This window comes from Diadema antillarum, unplaced genomic scaffold, assembly GCF_040938485.1.
Source record: "Diadema antillarum isolate AM-2024a unplaced genomic scaffold, OU_Dant_1.0 seq00000278_RagTag, whole genome shotgun sequence".
Taxonomy (NCBI): domain Eukaryota; kingdom Metazoa; phylum Echinodermata; class Echinoidea; order Diadematoida; family Diadematidae; genus Diadema; species Diadema antillarum.
The window spans coordinates 68,301-84,431 of record NW_027271309.1 but is presented as its reverse complement, the minus strand read 5'-3'; the positions used below and the strand labels follow the sequence as shown (position 1 = coordinate 84,431).

At 37.8% G+C, this 16,131-nt stretch overlaps 2 protein-coding genes across 2 annotated transcripts in view; one reads left to right on the top strand and one right to left on the bottom strand.

Moving 5' to 3' along the window:
• Window positions 1-4,996: 4,996 nt before the first annotated feature.
• On the top strand, window positions 4,997-5,434 carry LOC139729969 (transmembrane protein 35B-like). The gene has a single exon (XM_071640885.1). The coding sequence runs from the start codon at window positions 4,997-4,999 to the stop codon at window positions 5,432-5,434; it is 438 nt and encodes a 145-aa protein (XP_071496986.1).
• An 8,161-nt stretch (window positions 5,435-13,595) lies between these two features.
• The window catches only part of LOC139729971 (neurexin-1-like), a 54,875-nt gene continuing 52,339 nt past the window's right edge, over window positions 13,596-16,131 (bottom strand). Inside the window, exon 12 of the mRNA XM_071640886.1 lies at window positions 13,596-15,729. Within this exon, the coding sequence (XP_071496987.1) occupies window positions 15,152-15,729 (578 nt within the window). The 3' untranslated portion in view covers window positions 13,596-15,151. The remainder of the gene's footprint in view (window positions 15,730-16,131) is intronic.

Below are 16,131 nucleotides of genomic sequence, written 5' to 3'. Positions count from 1 at the left end.
GTTTTAACAAAACAAGTTGAACGACATGTTTGAAAATCTCAACTTTTTTTTTACATGTAATGCTATTATGAGGGACAAATGGGACACGTTGTCCCAATTGTCCCTCACGTGGCATATACATAAATATGTACGACTGCTCAGTAACCATGCAGGCATTTGTCAAAAACAAGTTATATTAGTTGCATATCAATAAGGCTCACCACCAGCTTCAATTGTGCCCTTGAAATCATGAATACAAAGACAACAGGTTAATTAACCTGATTTCAAAAAAATATCATATTTTGGGGAAAATTTTCAATAGCATTTTATACATACTTAGAATTTGCCGAACTGCATGGCTTTCTTAGTGTGATGTATGGTTGTTGGGGGCTTATTGTAGATATAAGCCAATCGCTGATTGGTTGAATAGTTTTTAATTCAGAGAACGTGTCCCACTTGACCCGCGTCCCAACTCACCCCGCTCTCCCCTACTGTACATGTATCCTTAGTGTGATATAAAATGTAATGACATGATATTTTCTTGGTGAGATTACGATTGCTACACTAGTTTGCAGGAATGCGAAAAGCTCACTGCGCGACTACGATTTTCGCCCCTGTTTCATACATTCAAATAAGGAAGCACTGATAACAAGAGTACATTACTTTCTTTGCATTAGATGACAAATAGTTGGTAAATCCTTACAAAATAAGAAAGTTTTCCAAATATTATGTCTTGATTAGTTCTTGCTCTTAATGGTGGATAGAAAACGGGAAGGGAACACATACATTAATTAGTGGTATATATTCAGATATAATGCTTGATATATTCATGTTTGTGTGTTAGAAAATAAATAAAAAGTCTGAAGACACTGCTTTTCGACAAAAACGAATACCAACTTACTCTTGATTATTAAATACGTGTGGATTGCTCCTGGATTGTATTAGTGTGCCTTCCGTGCTTGTGTGTTCCAGTTATTTCATGGACTATTAGTGTTTTAAGGACAAGTCCACCTTCACAATCATGTGGTTTGAGTTAATGCAACAGTATTAGTAGAACACATCAATGAGAGTTTGAGAAAAATCGGGCAATGCGTTCAAAAGTTATGAATTTTTAAGTTTCTGCTCAGTCACTGCTGGATGAGAAGACTACTACAGTGTATGATGTCATATGTGTACAACGATATAAAGAAAATAAACAGAACAATCAACATTTCTTCACTTTTTTGGCAGAATAAAATAACACCTGACTTGCCTTTTTCAGAAGGCAGGGGGGAATAATATTACCCTTAACGTATGTCAGTGACAAGTCGACGAAATGTGCACTTTTTTCAAAAAATAACATTTTGTGAAATTCTCTTTATATTTCCCTTATACTGTTCTTCGCATGTGACATCGTACACTATAGTAGTCTTCTCATCCAGAAGTGACTGCGCAGATAATTAAAAAAAAAAATCATAACTTTTGAACGGATTTTACAATTTTTCCAAAACTTTCACTGATGTGCTCTACTAATATTGCTGCGTTTACTCAATCCACATGTATAATATTATGAAGGTGGACTTGCCTTTAAATCTGCATGAATGCTCCTTCCAATGCCCAAGGTCCATCCTCAAGCTTAAAAGGACACAATGTGTTTTGCCAAACGAGATGCATGGCTTGTAGGCCTGTATTATACATATCTTACTTTAGTGACGAGACTTCTCCACAATACACTGTATTACCAAGTCTCCAACAATTCATTTACATGTATCTCTGCCGAACTGCGTTGACGAGAAATTCTTTTCCGACAGGTAAGTTACTGTTGATCTCCCAGATAGTCTAGTATACACTACGGCAAAACCTGTATTACGCATTGACGCATATGGATGCACAAACGAAAGAGTGAAACACACAAGTCCCCCCGCACTTCATCATACAAATGGGGAAAATAGTATGAAGAGGCCATTTCAGGATTTGGTAGTTATTTTATAAAAGAGAGGTCTTTTGACAATACGCAGATCACAATGCCTGTCGGTATTCAGGGTCAGTTGTTACCTGGGGATGGTTTGGGTCTTTTGTTTGCGATTTTCTCTTTATTGAAAAGTCCTGAACTAAATATATCAGACTGTAGGTTTGACCGAGAGTATATTAGTAATGGTGAACAGGTTCGAACCACAACTATTTTGAAGCTAAAGTTAGAGCTCAAGCTCTCCGCCATGCAGAAAGGTGTCTTTGGTTAGGTAAACATTACTAGTTTGCAACCCATGATCACGTACCTTCTTTCAAGATAATTTATCATTCCAGCGCATGAAAACTTGTCTTAGTTGGAAAAAACGCAGTAGATTTTAAAGTGAGCAAGATCCACTCTCAATTTTGCGGGAATTGATGTCTACGTCATAGCTTCGCACAACGCAGTTACATGTACCTATATATTGTATCCATTTATGCGTCGAACAAGCAGGTATGATTTTATTGTATATACCACTATTGCATGCATGTGTATACATTTTGTATGAGAGTGTATCAAGAACAATGACTTTAGACTTACTACATTTATAATTTGGTATAATGATCGTCTAAAATCGTAGGTGTTCAAAGTCAAATGAACTCTGTTTCAGTTGACTTTCGATTGTTCGAGTGAAATCAAAGAAATTGTGGACATTTCAGCAAAATTCGGTGTTCATAAGAATAGGAGGAGCTTTTGAATTTGAAAGATGAAGTCTATAGCGTGTTTTCACCAAACGTTTATGTTGATGAAACTCACACATAATGGCACTAAGGGAGGTGGTAATGTCGCCTCTGTCTAAACATGCGTTTTAATCAACTTTATCATGGCATTTAAAAAAATAAAATCAAATGGATTAATGGTTTCCTTCGCATTTAATCGGAGATTAGTCAAACGTGAAAATAGCAATAATTGGCTTTGGTGATAGGAAGATGTTTGTTGTTGCTGCTGCTGTTGCAAAATGGAAGAAGAAATGAAATAGTGATTTCAGAGTATTTAATTTAATTCAATGGAAGATTAGCGTATAGGGAGCCAGTTATATTGCTTAATCAATAACAAGCATGTAGGCCTCTGGAGACCAATAAAACTTGAGTAGAAAACTGATATTCCTTAGCTTTGTGAAAATGTTTGATTTTACAAATATTCTGCCATTTTGAACATTGATCTTGCTCTGTTTACAAAAGTCATCTTTAACAAGGTATTGTAGTGTTCCAAAAATGCAAAATCTCACTCGCGGGGGCCCAATTAGGTCCCCTTCCATACACGTAGGCCCTAAGTACACTTTTGAAATTTTTGAAATTTTTGAAATTTTCCGAATATTTTATTAAAAATGTGCACCAGATCCGTTACCTCAATTCCATCATATTCAAAAAGTCTCTCATGTGGGAGGGCATATGCTCTGTCAATTGACCCTTCCCCCGTTCTGTTCCTATGTCCATATAAGTGAATTAGTACGCTTCTTTGATTGACAATTTCCCAAATATTCTTCATGATTGTGTATGCGAGATAGTTTCATTTCAGTTTTTTTTTTTTTCAAATGTAAAAGCGCCCTCGTATGGGAGGTGTTGGGGGATACCCCCTTACACACCACCCCCTGCTACATAGCCTCCCTCCATGTGGTTTGATTTTGGCTATATACGCTTTGGGATCTACAATTTTCCAAATATTCCACCAAATATGTGCACCATCGTTGCATTGCAAACTTAAAACTGCAAAACCTCCCTTATGTGGGAGAGGGATACTTCCTCCAACATCCTTCCCCCGCTTGGTATCCCTCCTTAGATGACATACTTACTTCCTTTTTCTGATACGTATTCCACCAAAAGCGTGTGCCAGATCGTTAAATTTCAATTTTAAAAACGCAAAAGCTTTCCACCCCCTCCGACCCAACCCTTGCTCAGTCCCCCTCCATATAGACTCGGTATTCACTTTTGGGATTGACAATTTTCCAAATACCTTGTCTCCCACAAAAAGTGTGCATCATGCAGATCGTTCTATTTCCATTCTAAAAGTGCAAAAAGCTCAGTCGCGTTGGAGGGGGATACCCCTTCCAACCAACCAACCCTATATACTCGTAAACTCCCATACACTTATATAAACATGTACAGTGGACAAACACGTGCAAAAAGAGCGCAGATACCGTAATTTAGTCATTCACATTGCTGTGAAAAATTATTTTTCTTAATTTTCTTGACAGGAAAACAAAAAACAAAATTTCACCAGATTGCTGAATTTCAGGTGTGAAACTGCATAATCTCTCGTGTATGTGTGTGTGTGTGTGCGTGTGTTGTGTTGTGTGTGTGTGTGGGGGGGGGATACCCCCTCCAACACCCTCCACCCGCTCGCATATTATTTTTCAAGTTTTGCCCCTCCTCCATCGTGAAAACAAAAACATGTGTTGTTGAGGTTGTTGTTTTTAAGTGATGACACCCTATTTGTCTTTAGGAGGACCTCTGAACACGATATTGAGTGTAAACCCAACCCCTTGCAAATGTCAGAACTGAATTGCATTCATGTTCTAACAAGATGAATCACGAAAAAAGAAAACAAAAACAAAAACAAAAACAAAAACCCGCCGTACATGCAACTTCTGTATTTTACATAATTTCTTTGATCTTTATTTTGAACGTGAGTACCTGCAAACTATATAAGCGCAATGGAGAATTATTTACATGACTCTGTGCTTTACGTGCTTTCCAAAGAGTGCCAAATCTAAGGGCCTGTTACACCGACGAGGTGATCTTATCGATGTGACTCTCTTGTCTCTATTTGTTCTGTACAGGCATGTTGGCAGACTGCAGCTCTAGGATAACGCTACAATCACGCTCCAATTAAGGGACGTCCTTAGATTCGCGAGGGAACTTGCACATTTAATAACCGTATTATGTTTCAAAAGTGCACAAATTACCATATTTCGATTACCATTGTTTTGCATGCCATCAGTCTGTTTTAATTCCACTGATACACTCACTTCAAATTACAGATCTTTGGAACTGACTTTTTCATACGGAACTGTGGTCGGACCAACCAGCCATGGCAGCAAGTCACTACGTCGCGCTCATTTTTGGCGTCCTCTTTATGCTCGCTGGACTGGTCAAGCTGCTTCCCCTTGACCCTAGCCAGCAGGGGCATGGCCACCCGGAGATGAGCAAGCAGTTTCAACAGTTCATCACCGTTCTACCGCTCAGAGATGCTTTGGGCATTAAGACTCCAGCGATGTATATATCTCTCGTGGGAGTAGCGGAACTTACTCTGGGCACCCTTCTGGCTTTTGGGCGCCCTGGAGCCCGGGTTGCCGCCGCCGTTCCTCTCTTGGGCATCATGATCGGCGCCTTCTACACCCTGCGAATGATAGGCGAGCCACTGCCACTATGCATACCTTCGGTCGTTTTTGGAACAGCGATGGTCTACATCTTGCTAAATCGACGAAGTCTTGGAAGCACTGCTTACGTAAAATCCAAGAGTAGCTGATTCAAACGTTATAGCCAACTCGTACTGAGTATCCTATAAGATCATAAGTATAATCACCACGAGTGCGAGTAAAAAATTACAAAAAGATTGTCCAGTCATTCATGAAAATTAAGTTTTCATAACTTTAACAGGCTCCAGCAAGACGGCACTTGATATAATCCACGGAAAAATATTAGAACAGGCTCATGATAAATCACGATTCATATGTACCGACATATAATTACGGTCAAAACATGAAATAGTCACGATTTATGCAAAATACTGATAGCTAAACTCCTCAAGTCGTTTCATGAGCTTCCACTTGATGTCATTTTACACATTATCTGTTTTTTTTTTATAAAAACAAACAAAAAAAAACCTGATGGGGACCGACGTGGTTTATATCTATAGGTGGGAGAAATAAACCATCCTTGTATGCCTCGATTTTAAGTGCTGTTGATTTTACACTTTTTTTTTTTTTTTTTTTAGATTTCGTTCAGGGATTTCGTCTGATTACTATAGACTTACAAACGCCGATTAATGATTAACATTGTTACATTCATAGTCGAAATAGAAAAGCTATGAAAGAATGCTTCATCCATATCAATCTCAGATTTACTCGTATACGCTGAAAGATTCTTCAGGAGAGATTGAATATGCAACTGCCGTGGCTTCTGCCCGCTAAACACGTTTTGTTACAGATGTCATGAAGTGTGATGTAAATTTGAACTCAGATAAACAGTGATGTGGTAAACAGGCCCGGATGTTTACAATCCGTCGGTACAAAGATCGGGTTTTATAGTTGAATCAACTCTCAGTTTCACACGTAGGACGGTACAATTTAAATGATCCAGTAATTGATAATTGACATATCCGTACATTATCAGAGACCGCATTTCGTAGTCATAGTTTCCTATGCCGTGCAACAGAATATGCACAGACAAACATTGCATTAACTGATTGGTAATTAGGCTTATTTGAATTTGATAAAGACATTGATTTTGTTATGAAAGAAAAAAAATCGAAAACTATTTCAATTGTATAGGCCTACTTTGACAACATATCTGTGAATACTTCGTTTGTTTCTTCGTAGTGTATTCCTACCAAGCATCAACGAATTTACTGTATTGATAGACTGTGTGGGCAAGACTTCATTTTCCACACGTTTCCGCCACTTGAACTATCTAAAGTAGCAAGCACAGGTCTTACAAATTCCTCGCGAACGCCAAAATCCTATTCCCATAGTAAGAATGATTGTATATAACATCAACCCTGCTAAGACCAGCACTAAATAAGCACACCTTGTCATCATTAGAAACGCAATTTTGTGAAATGTACTCGTGTGCAGTAATTTGTAAATGAATGTTGGGATGACCAAAGGGTACACACGGAACTCTTATTTTGAATAGGGAGAATGATACATGTGTGCCGAACCTTTATTGCAGAGATTGAGAGAATATACATTGTATAGCTATGCATGGGCACTGACTTTTACAATCTTTGAGATATACACAGCGCTTTTTTGTTGATATCAGGGCCATGATGGCGAATCGTATATATGAGGGTTGCTGATGTGTGATAAAAATCTGTGTCCCACTTTAATGTGTGTAATTTTTTTTTTCAGTATGAAATGTTGTGTTTCAGATCATGGATATGCCAGAGTAATAACCGCTTTTTTTTTTTGGGGGGGGGGGGGGGGGGGCAGTGGCTGCGATTTCATGTAACGAGTGGGGGACGGAAACACCGAAGGTGAAATAATTACACCCTCGCGCGGGAAGATAACACCCTAAGATGTATTACATGTACATTCTTAGTATAAACGAGAATTTCTTTTCCCCGGGAAAGGGGGGGGGGGGGGGCAGGGGGCATGCAAGCGAGGGAGTGCAGCGACCGAACTAGGAGAGGGCGTGTGGGACGAGGTATAAAATCCAACTGCCACGCTATAGGGAATTTTTCATTCTAACACTGAAATTTAACGATCTAGTGCACATTTGGGGTGGGATGTTTGCAAATTTCTCAATCATTCAAGTAGGAAGAATTGATATTCAGGAACTAGATCGTGGTATCTGTCACCTCTTGATCTGCGTGTATGTCTTCATTGTGTACAAAGTTTATGAAAGTGGAATATTTTGCAAAATTGTTAATAAAAATTTCAAATATCAAATTTCAGGTACATGTATAAGAATCTTCAATTGTGTTTGTTTGTTTCATTTTCCATCTGAGAAGATGTCTGGATAACCCATATTCAGCTGCACTATCTGGTCTTCCATGGGATCCATTCGGATGTGAGGCGGACCACTTCACCTGGTTATGCAGCCTGCTCTTTGCGATAAATCAATAAATTATATAAATAATCTTTCACTTGCATGGGACGTCCATTTTATGTCCTATTCGAAGGACTGAGCAATGCTGAGTGTTTTGCCTCTAACCACATGGAACTGTATTACACTCAACATTGCTCAGTAAATTTTAGACCCGGGAATCGAACCCGGGTCATCATTTGGCAAGCAGAAGCGCTACCGACTGAGCCAAATCACCAATGCTGTTGAATGTGTGGCTGATGCGTTGTAACTCTATCTAACTTTCTTGATCAGATCAAACCAAACAGCGGGCCAATTCAACGCCGTGGAGTGTGTCGTGTCATGTCGTGTCGTGTCGTGTCATGTTCTTTCGCGACGTGTCATGACGTTTGTTTTTTGTTTGTTTGTTTCACGTCACTTATATTCTGTCGTTTGTCATCAATCAATGTGGTGGTGCATTTGATATGAAAAGTGAAGGGAGACGGAAAACATTACATCATTTGATAACACCAGTTGAGTAGACATTGACATTGCGTCACAATTTAATGGAAAGTTTAATTGGCGGTTTAATCAATTGGCTTTGCATTCTTTACACTAATCTGACACATAGATGAATAAAGAACTATATTTATGGATTATCCCATATCAGTTTCATTTGTCGGAAGTGATCGGAAAAAATTATCAAATCGGCTTTCCAGTGAAGGTATTACACAGTTTCAAATAATTTCACAACATGCAGCTAATATCTATACTTTTGCACATATTTCTGGACGGGATTAATTTTATTTCATGTGCTTTATCATTAAATGAAATTTCATTTCATTTCATTTAATATATAAACTAGCAAAATGTAGCCGATATTATGTTCGCGTTTAAAATGAATCTTCAGATTGCTCAGAAAGACGGCGACATCGAACTTCGGTCATTAAAGGCACAACTACATCTGTGGAATTCTTTCGTCCATCCATAGAAAACTGACAGCTGTTTTAATAATCACTCATCTCTTGAACCTCCTTGGTTTAAATGAAAGTTTATTTGAAGGCAGTTTAAAATAGAGAGTACGAGTTTGTCGATTTCTACTTCTCTGCAGTAACGTATTACAAGTATGATTTTATTCAGACTTTTTAATCACACGAATATTGTGACTGAATTTATATCGTAAAAAAATGGTAAACTGATGTACTGATATGACCAAAACAAATTGGTATATGGTGCGTGGTAGAAATTCCTATACGGTGGTTCAATCCCGGGGTTCAATGCTATTATTGTCTAGATGTAATATCTATGTAACTATGTCGTAATAGACCGGTTTACTAACAGATTCAAATTTTATGCTTGCCTTCCAGACAATGTCTCTTCTCAACAACCTAAAAGCTTCCCCGATGTCTGCCCAAGGTAGTGTTTGTGAATGTATGCAAACTGGATTCCAAGTACTGAAAAGTGTTTTTGACGTATATATATCTCAAAAACTAGTATACTAGTATAGATTAATGGAATGGCTCCTTACTACGTCAGAACACAAGAAATGTCCATAAATTTAAATATGTCAGTAAACGGTCTATTAATTAGAGAGACTCGTGAATAACTGCGGCTCTCCAGTGACAAGCAGACTCACTCTATTTACAAGTTATGGAGCTCAATCTTGCTTTCATGTAGCAGACCTTACCTATACATACATCAGGGAATAATTCTTTATTGAAAAGAGTGTGTAATTCAAAGTAATGGTAACTAGTGATTTGATATTGCCACATTTCTCCTACATTGTACGGGCCTATGTCTTATATTTTCAATTGGAGAAACTGACAAAGTCAAAGTAGAGTCAAAACTACACAATTTACAGAATGTCCCGTATCGTCTGTCTGAGCTTGGAGATCACGGGAAAAACCATCTTAAGATTTGTGTGTGTGTGTGTGTGTGTGTGTGCGTGTGTGCGTGTGTGCGTGCGTGTGTGTGTGTGTGTGTATGCGTGTGTGTATGTGTGTGTGTGAATTACTCAAATGAAAACAATGAAATATAATATGCATATATATATATATATATATATATTATATATGTATGTATAATATATATACTTATGCATACAATAAGTAATATGTGCATAAAAAGCATCAACTTTGATCACTGATAGACTAAGTTAATGTAGTGTAGGAAAGTGCTGAATGGAAATAGAAGGTTGTAACTTGTTTCTCCATGCAATGAATAATGTACTCAGGAAAAAAAAAATGGCAAGAGTCTGACACATGATTTTGCATTTCCTTTCAAATTCACATTTATTGCTACACTTGCATAATGAAAATGTTGGGAGGCCGAATAAAGATGATATCAAAATAAGATTCTACAAACGAAAAAAAAAAAGTAAATAAAACTCTTCAAACAATACATGATACAAACTTCGGTAAAACTATTTCACCTTCGACGGAAATATGCTATCCAAATTTAACCTCTTTTCAAATTGCAATAAGAAATCACTTAACATAGTCTGTGGAAGCAAACTTGTATTCATGTACACACAAATATTTTATCACAGTTTTTGCTTTCCACGTCTTCCAGTGATTAATCAAATTTTGAAACACAAATATCATATTTGGTACATGAAAGACAACATAACATTTTTCGTGTCAAAAACTGCAGACATTCGGTACTTTTCGTTCCTACAGCTGTACTTCCACGAGATACTACAAAAAGGATGTCTTTAACACACACTCAAAGTACACGAACTGAACAGTACAGCAGTGTATATGGTTCACACGTGAAAAGCATTTGTGACGTTTTGCCAGTATTCCATCGAAACATGCCGCAAAATTGGTGCTTCATTCTATGTGGTGACATCTTCTACATTACAGAAACATTCTAAGTCAAGTAGACTTACCAAAGGCAAAGTGTAAAGTTGGAAAGCTTTAAATTCTGACACCCCTCTTTTGGATCTACTCGCTATAGCCACAGGTAATGTGGCCGGGGGAAAGATTTATTCTAATAGTATGTAATTTTGTATCTTTGCAAGAAGTTTTAAAAGGGATTGCACTAAAAGCTTCTGTTTGTATCTACATTCAGAAAGATCAGGAAGAATCTGCATATCATAGGAACTGCAGTCAAAAGATTTAATGTTTGAATTTGACGGAACTTTTTGGTATCATCATATTTAATGATAGAATCCCATTTTTTGCTCAATTTTTCACTAATAAATTATATTAATTTCTCGTCAGTTTCCCTTCGTTTTCGTTTATCATTATGCTTCATTGCAACCTGATAGAATCTTCTCCAAAGTAATTTGAAAGTGCCATCCTTCATGAAGTTTTTATGTCCCATGGTGGACAGACAATACGAATGTCATATTTTTTGTTATATGCAGTTAATAGAACCTGAAATATATTACAGTTGTATAAGAACATTAACCAACCTTTTTCTTGATAAATATGATGACTATCTGTTGCCATCTGATTTGGATTCATGCCTACACATAAGATGGGACATGCACACTGTAATTACAAATGAGGAGAAATTGCCATTCTTTTATCATGACATACATGCGTCTATATGTCCTAGTCCTACTTTCACAAGTCTTTCAATTCAAACAAAAATGAATGCTTTTGTGATAATATAAATCTTCTCTGTTCAGTCCCATGGAGGAAAGACACCTTTATAGAAGAAACATACTTTGATCAGTACCTTTAAGAAAAGGAGGCCCTAAACTGTCTTAGTCTTTTTGCATTCATGAAACAGAGTTTAATTTATAACAAAAGAAAAAAGTTAAAGTATGAAAGTTGGAACACAAAATAAGTCACAGTCAATCCCACAAAACAATACTTTACACTTTCTGTCAAATATAGATACCTCTGTCTCCCTGTCCGGTGATATATTCTTCGGCTAATATATTTCACAATACTAAATACATATCTGTATGTACATTACATAAGTCGGTTTATTTTTCATAGCAGATCCAATATAAATCCTGCTGCTTCTAATACTCAAGCTAAGTCTTCTATCTCTACGGAACATGTCATATAACTGATATTTATAACGGAATGCTTTAGAGGTCCAATTTACACAATAAGTATTTTTTTTCTTTACAAAATAGAACAACATAATCTTGAATAATCGCGTCTTGTAATAAACAGCTGGAACAACAGCAAATTCAATTTCATTTTTTTTAAATTGCACCCGGCAATTTAGATTGTCTGAGCCTTGAACTAATTAGTTACTTTTGATAAGCATGCTGAGAGAATTGGACACAAACAGACGACTGAAAGTAATGAACAAAATACTGCATATTCTATCATACACTTTAACAAATTCATAAGCTGTGAAAGATACTCGTTTCTTTTTTCTTCTTTTTTTTATCATGCATATACTATGCATTTACAAAGTAGACATGAATATTGGATAACAGCAAAGCACAAAAGGTAAAGTCAGGGAACTTGTCATAAATGGCTGAAAAGTAGAAAATGCACAGTCTACAAAAGTTGTTACATCTGGAAAAAATGTCAGTTCATGCCTAGCTGTGCCCACTAGTAATATTGTAGCCTAGGAAACCAATAAAAAACAAAACACATCCAGAATTTAACTTTCTGAATAATTTGGTTTTTGGAAGTCAGATATACTAGACAATGGAGCTCTATTTCACATGCATTCTGAAGTTATTATAGCATTGTCTTAAAAAAGAAAAAGAAAAGAGTGTGCCTTGATGTTTGTGCCTTTCTTCCTGTCAATTGATTAACTAAATGGTTATATCATTGTCCACTTATCAAATTTGATAATTTAGAATAAATTCTGGTACATCTTGCAAACTATCTGGATTCTTTCCACAAGTGGCAGAAGGAAAAACATCCAATGGCTTAAGGTAAATGCAAATACACCATTTTCACCAGTCGATGTCAGATCAGAGGATAGTAATGACCTAACAGAAAATTGGAATTGAAAATTGGGACAATACACTCAGAGATGCACATGATTTTAACCTACTATCTACAAATGGTGCTTCATAAGTGACTTTTGTTGTTGTTGTTGAATGGGAGGTGATACTTAAGCTCACATTAATCACTTAAGCTCACATTACATAGGAGCAAAAGAGCGTGAAGGAGAATTGAAGTCAAACATCTTGTAGCACCAGAGAAAGCCATCAACAAGACATATATAGCTATTCTATGTACACAATCTGCCGTAATAATTTTCTAATTTAATTGCGGGAAACCCTGAACAGAACAAGTAGACAGTGGATGTACTAGTCGGTCACGCCCACACGGAGCTTTTGAAGTGCAACAGGACTCTGGTCACATGACCAAGTCTCCTTGGACCTACTGTACGTCCCCAAACGCACAGCGTCTTTCTCTTGAGACAGTACGTAGGGATTGACAAACACTTGAGACTTATTAATATTCCAGAAATAGTCTCACAAATGATAGTAGATACAAATGGTTGTACATTACTCACACATATATGCAGGGGTTGACACCAACTTTTTTTCCCCCTCTGGTGGCCCATTCAGGCCATTAATATCTTTAAATTTCAAATTTTGGTGGCCTGTAATAAAAAGGAGAAGAAAATGAATTGACCAGAAATAAAAAGGAACCAAAACAATCCATTTCAAATCTGAAGTTGATCAAGCCACCAAAAGATAAACCTTTTTGGATATCTGTTGGCCGGACATCAATTTTTAACGGGCCGTAAGACCACTGCTAGAGTCGAGCCCCTGAATATGTGTAGGGTGCCTACTGTACTGTTTTCATCATTTCCCATTCCAGTGGGCCAATCCGTGTTCAGTTTTATTTGTCATCAATGTCCACATCATTATGTCATCATCTGATGAACTGCTTGTTTAAAGACAAATGTTACAAATGACATACCTGCTTACTGCAGAAGAAGACACTATCATATGCACACACACACATACACATACACACATTCACATTAAAAACAGAAAAAATGGGCACACACTTTTTTTTGTGTACAGCATGCATCTTAAGAACTCTTTGCAACCAAACACAAACAACCAAACACTATTATTCTTCATTAATTGGCCAAACACTGATACCTTCAAGAACTGTTGAGTACACGACTTATCATTGTGCTATTTGTTCAAATACACGAATTACATGAAACTACAACTGTTAGAGTGATGTCTATTCCATGGACTCTTACTTTTCTTTCTCAGATGAACACAAATTCAAAGAAAACTGATACGAATTCTTGGTCAAGACCCAGGACTAGCAACAATGCTGCAAAAAAAGAGAAAAAGAATAGAAATACTCATAGCTGTAGTTTCAAAGTTTTCCCCTTAGACAGGATTAGTAGAGTACACTTCTAACACTCATCAGACACGATTAGCCCATGCAAAGATTTTACACAGACCTGATGATATTCTGTCAAACTTGCAACAGCTACTATGTAAGTCTTTTGCTTGGTGTGCAGAATGAGATGCACACGGTAATTAACAGACCAGTGACAATGCTCACATGTTTGACATATTAAATACACGCGCAGGCATACAGTACTTGAGCTGTGAACATTGTCATTGCAAGGCAAGCATGTAGCTTACGATATGCATGCTGCTTCCCCTAGTCAAAGCGTCCATGTATTTCTACACCCTTCTGTTTCATTCAGACACAATACAAAAACAGTCATGTGATTTGAATGGATTTCGCACAGCACGTTATTTGTACTACTACAGGCGTGAAGAATCTTCTCATCACAGCACATCAACTTTAAACAAAAAAGTTGTCTAGTGTTCTGGGTTTATCCCCTGATGGGTTGGGGTTGAAAGCCCTCCTTATCGAAGTCCCTTGGACGTAAACAATCTGGAATATGTACCACACACGAGGTATTAAAGACAAAAGGTCTTCTGGACCATCTCGCCCAATATCAGGTCAAAGGAACTCATGATCGTATCAAACTAGAACTCGTAATCACTAGCATAAGAAATAACATACTTCTTAAGCACAACCTATTCACAGAGGGAATATACAGGTACGTCGTTGGTGCATTCATCATTCTTCTGCAGGCATCAAATCACTCACCAATTACATAATTGAAATCACAGCTGAAGGGAAATTACAATTGGGGGAACTTATTCATTACCTGTAGGCTCACCATAGGAAATGTTTGCAATACACAAATACACTGGCAAGATTGGTAAAATTAATTTTATACACATACTGGTTGTTCGTGCAAGGAACAGCGTCGTTGCCATAACCTGGTACACAAGTTACATATCAGTATATAAAAATTAGGAGGCCGATGTCCCTTACACACACACACACGCACACACACACTGGCTGAGTACATGTAGTTTGGATTTCAATACCTCATCATAACTATGGTGTTTCAGTCCTTTTTTTTTCTCTCTCTCATCAAATATACAAAAAGAAGACTGCAGCTAAATGTAATAAAACAATTAAACCATAGGAGATCTATCTATATCATTACCATCTACATACACCTACTGCTAGACATACCATTCTTTTGTTGCATACTCTGGGGGTAATGAAGGTTTTGGTTTCGTGGGTAGCGTACCGTTCGTGGCAGTTTGTGGTAATAGCGCGGTGCGTGTCGCTTCGTAGTCGTAGTTGCGGCTCTCATTGATCTGGTAAGAGCCCTCGTTCTGATTCTTGAACTTGTAAATGGCGAGGATGATTAGGACAAAGATGATGGCTGCGCCCGCAACCGAGCCGACGACCAGTCCAGCCTCGCCAAGAAAGTCAAAACCATTGTTGTTCTTGGTCGTCTCTTGCCTTGGCGTTACTCCAACACTGATGGAATTTTCGTCGCCTGTGGTTCCACCCTTGGTCTTGACTGTGGTGAAAGTGAACTCCTTTGTCGGTCTGGGGCTGGCTGGGTCGGCCCCCGAGGCAGTCATACAGTCCTCGTCGTCGTCGTTGCAGCTGGCCACGCCCGATCCCTGCTCGGTGCTGGACGGGGGCAGGGGGTTCACTGAGATGGATGATCCCGAGTCGGGCGTGGTAGGGGAAGGCTTGACGGGCGAGGACGTGCCGGCTGTTATCTCGGGACCAAAGATGTCGTCATCTATCGTGAGATGAAGAATGGAAGTAAATCAATATTTTTGTGACTGAGTGGTAAGAAAATAAAGAAGGGCACATTGCTGGATTTCCGGGCTTAGATAAACTCTTTGCTTCATCCTTCTTACTCTGCATCTTGTTATATCAGTTTTCAATCCATTGGCTCCCTTTTGAACTGAACAGCATCGTGGATGACAAATATTTACACTCATATCACTATTTTGACACATATCTGTCTTTTGCACTTTTCCTATTTTTTTACGACATATTATAATCTACTTGTGGAATAAAGGAACTTAACTGAAACAAGATATTTGACACATATCTACTGGTTAACTTCAATTCTTCTTAGAGTGAAATTTTCAAACTTCACTATATCTATCTGTCTAGTTCTCATCTTGGGGACAGA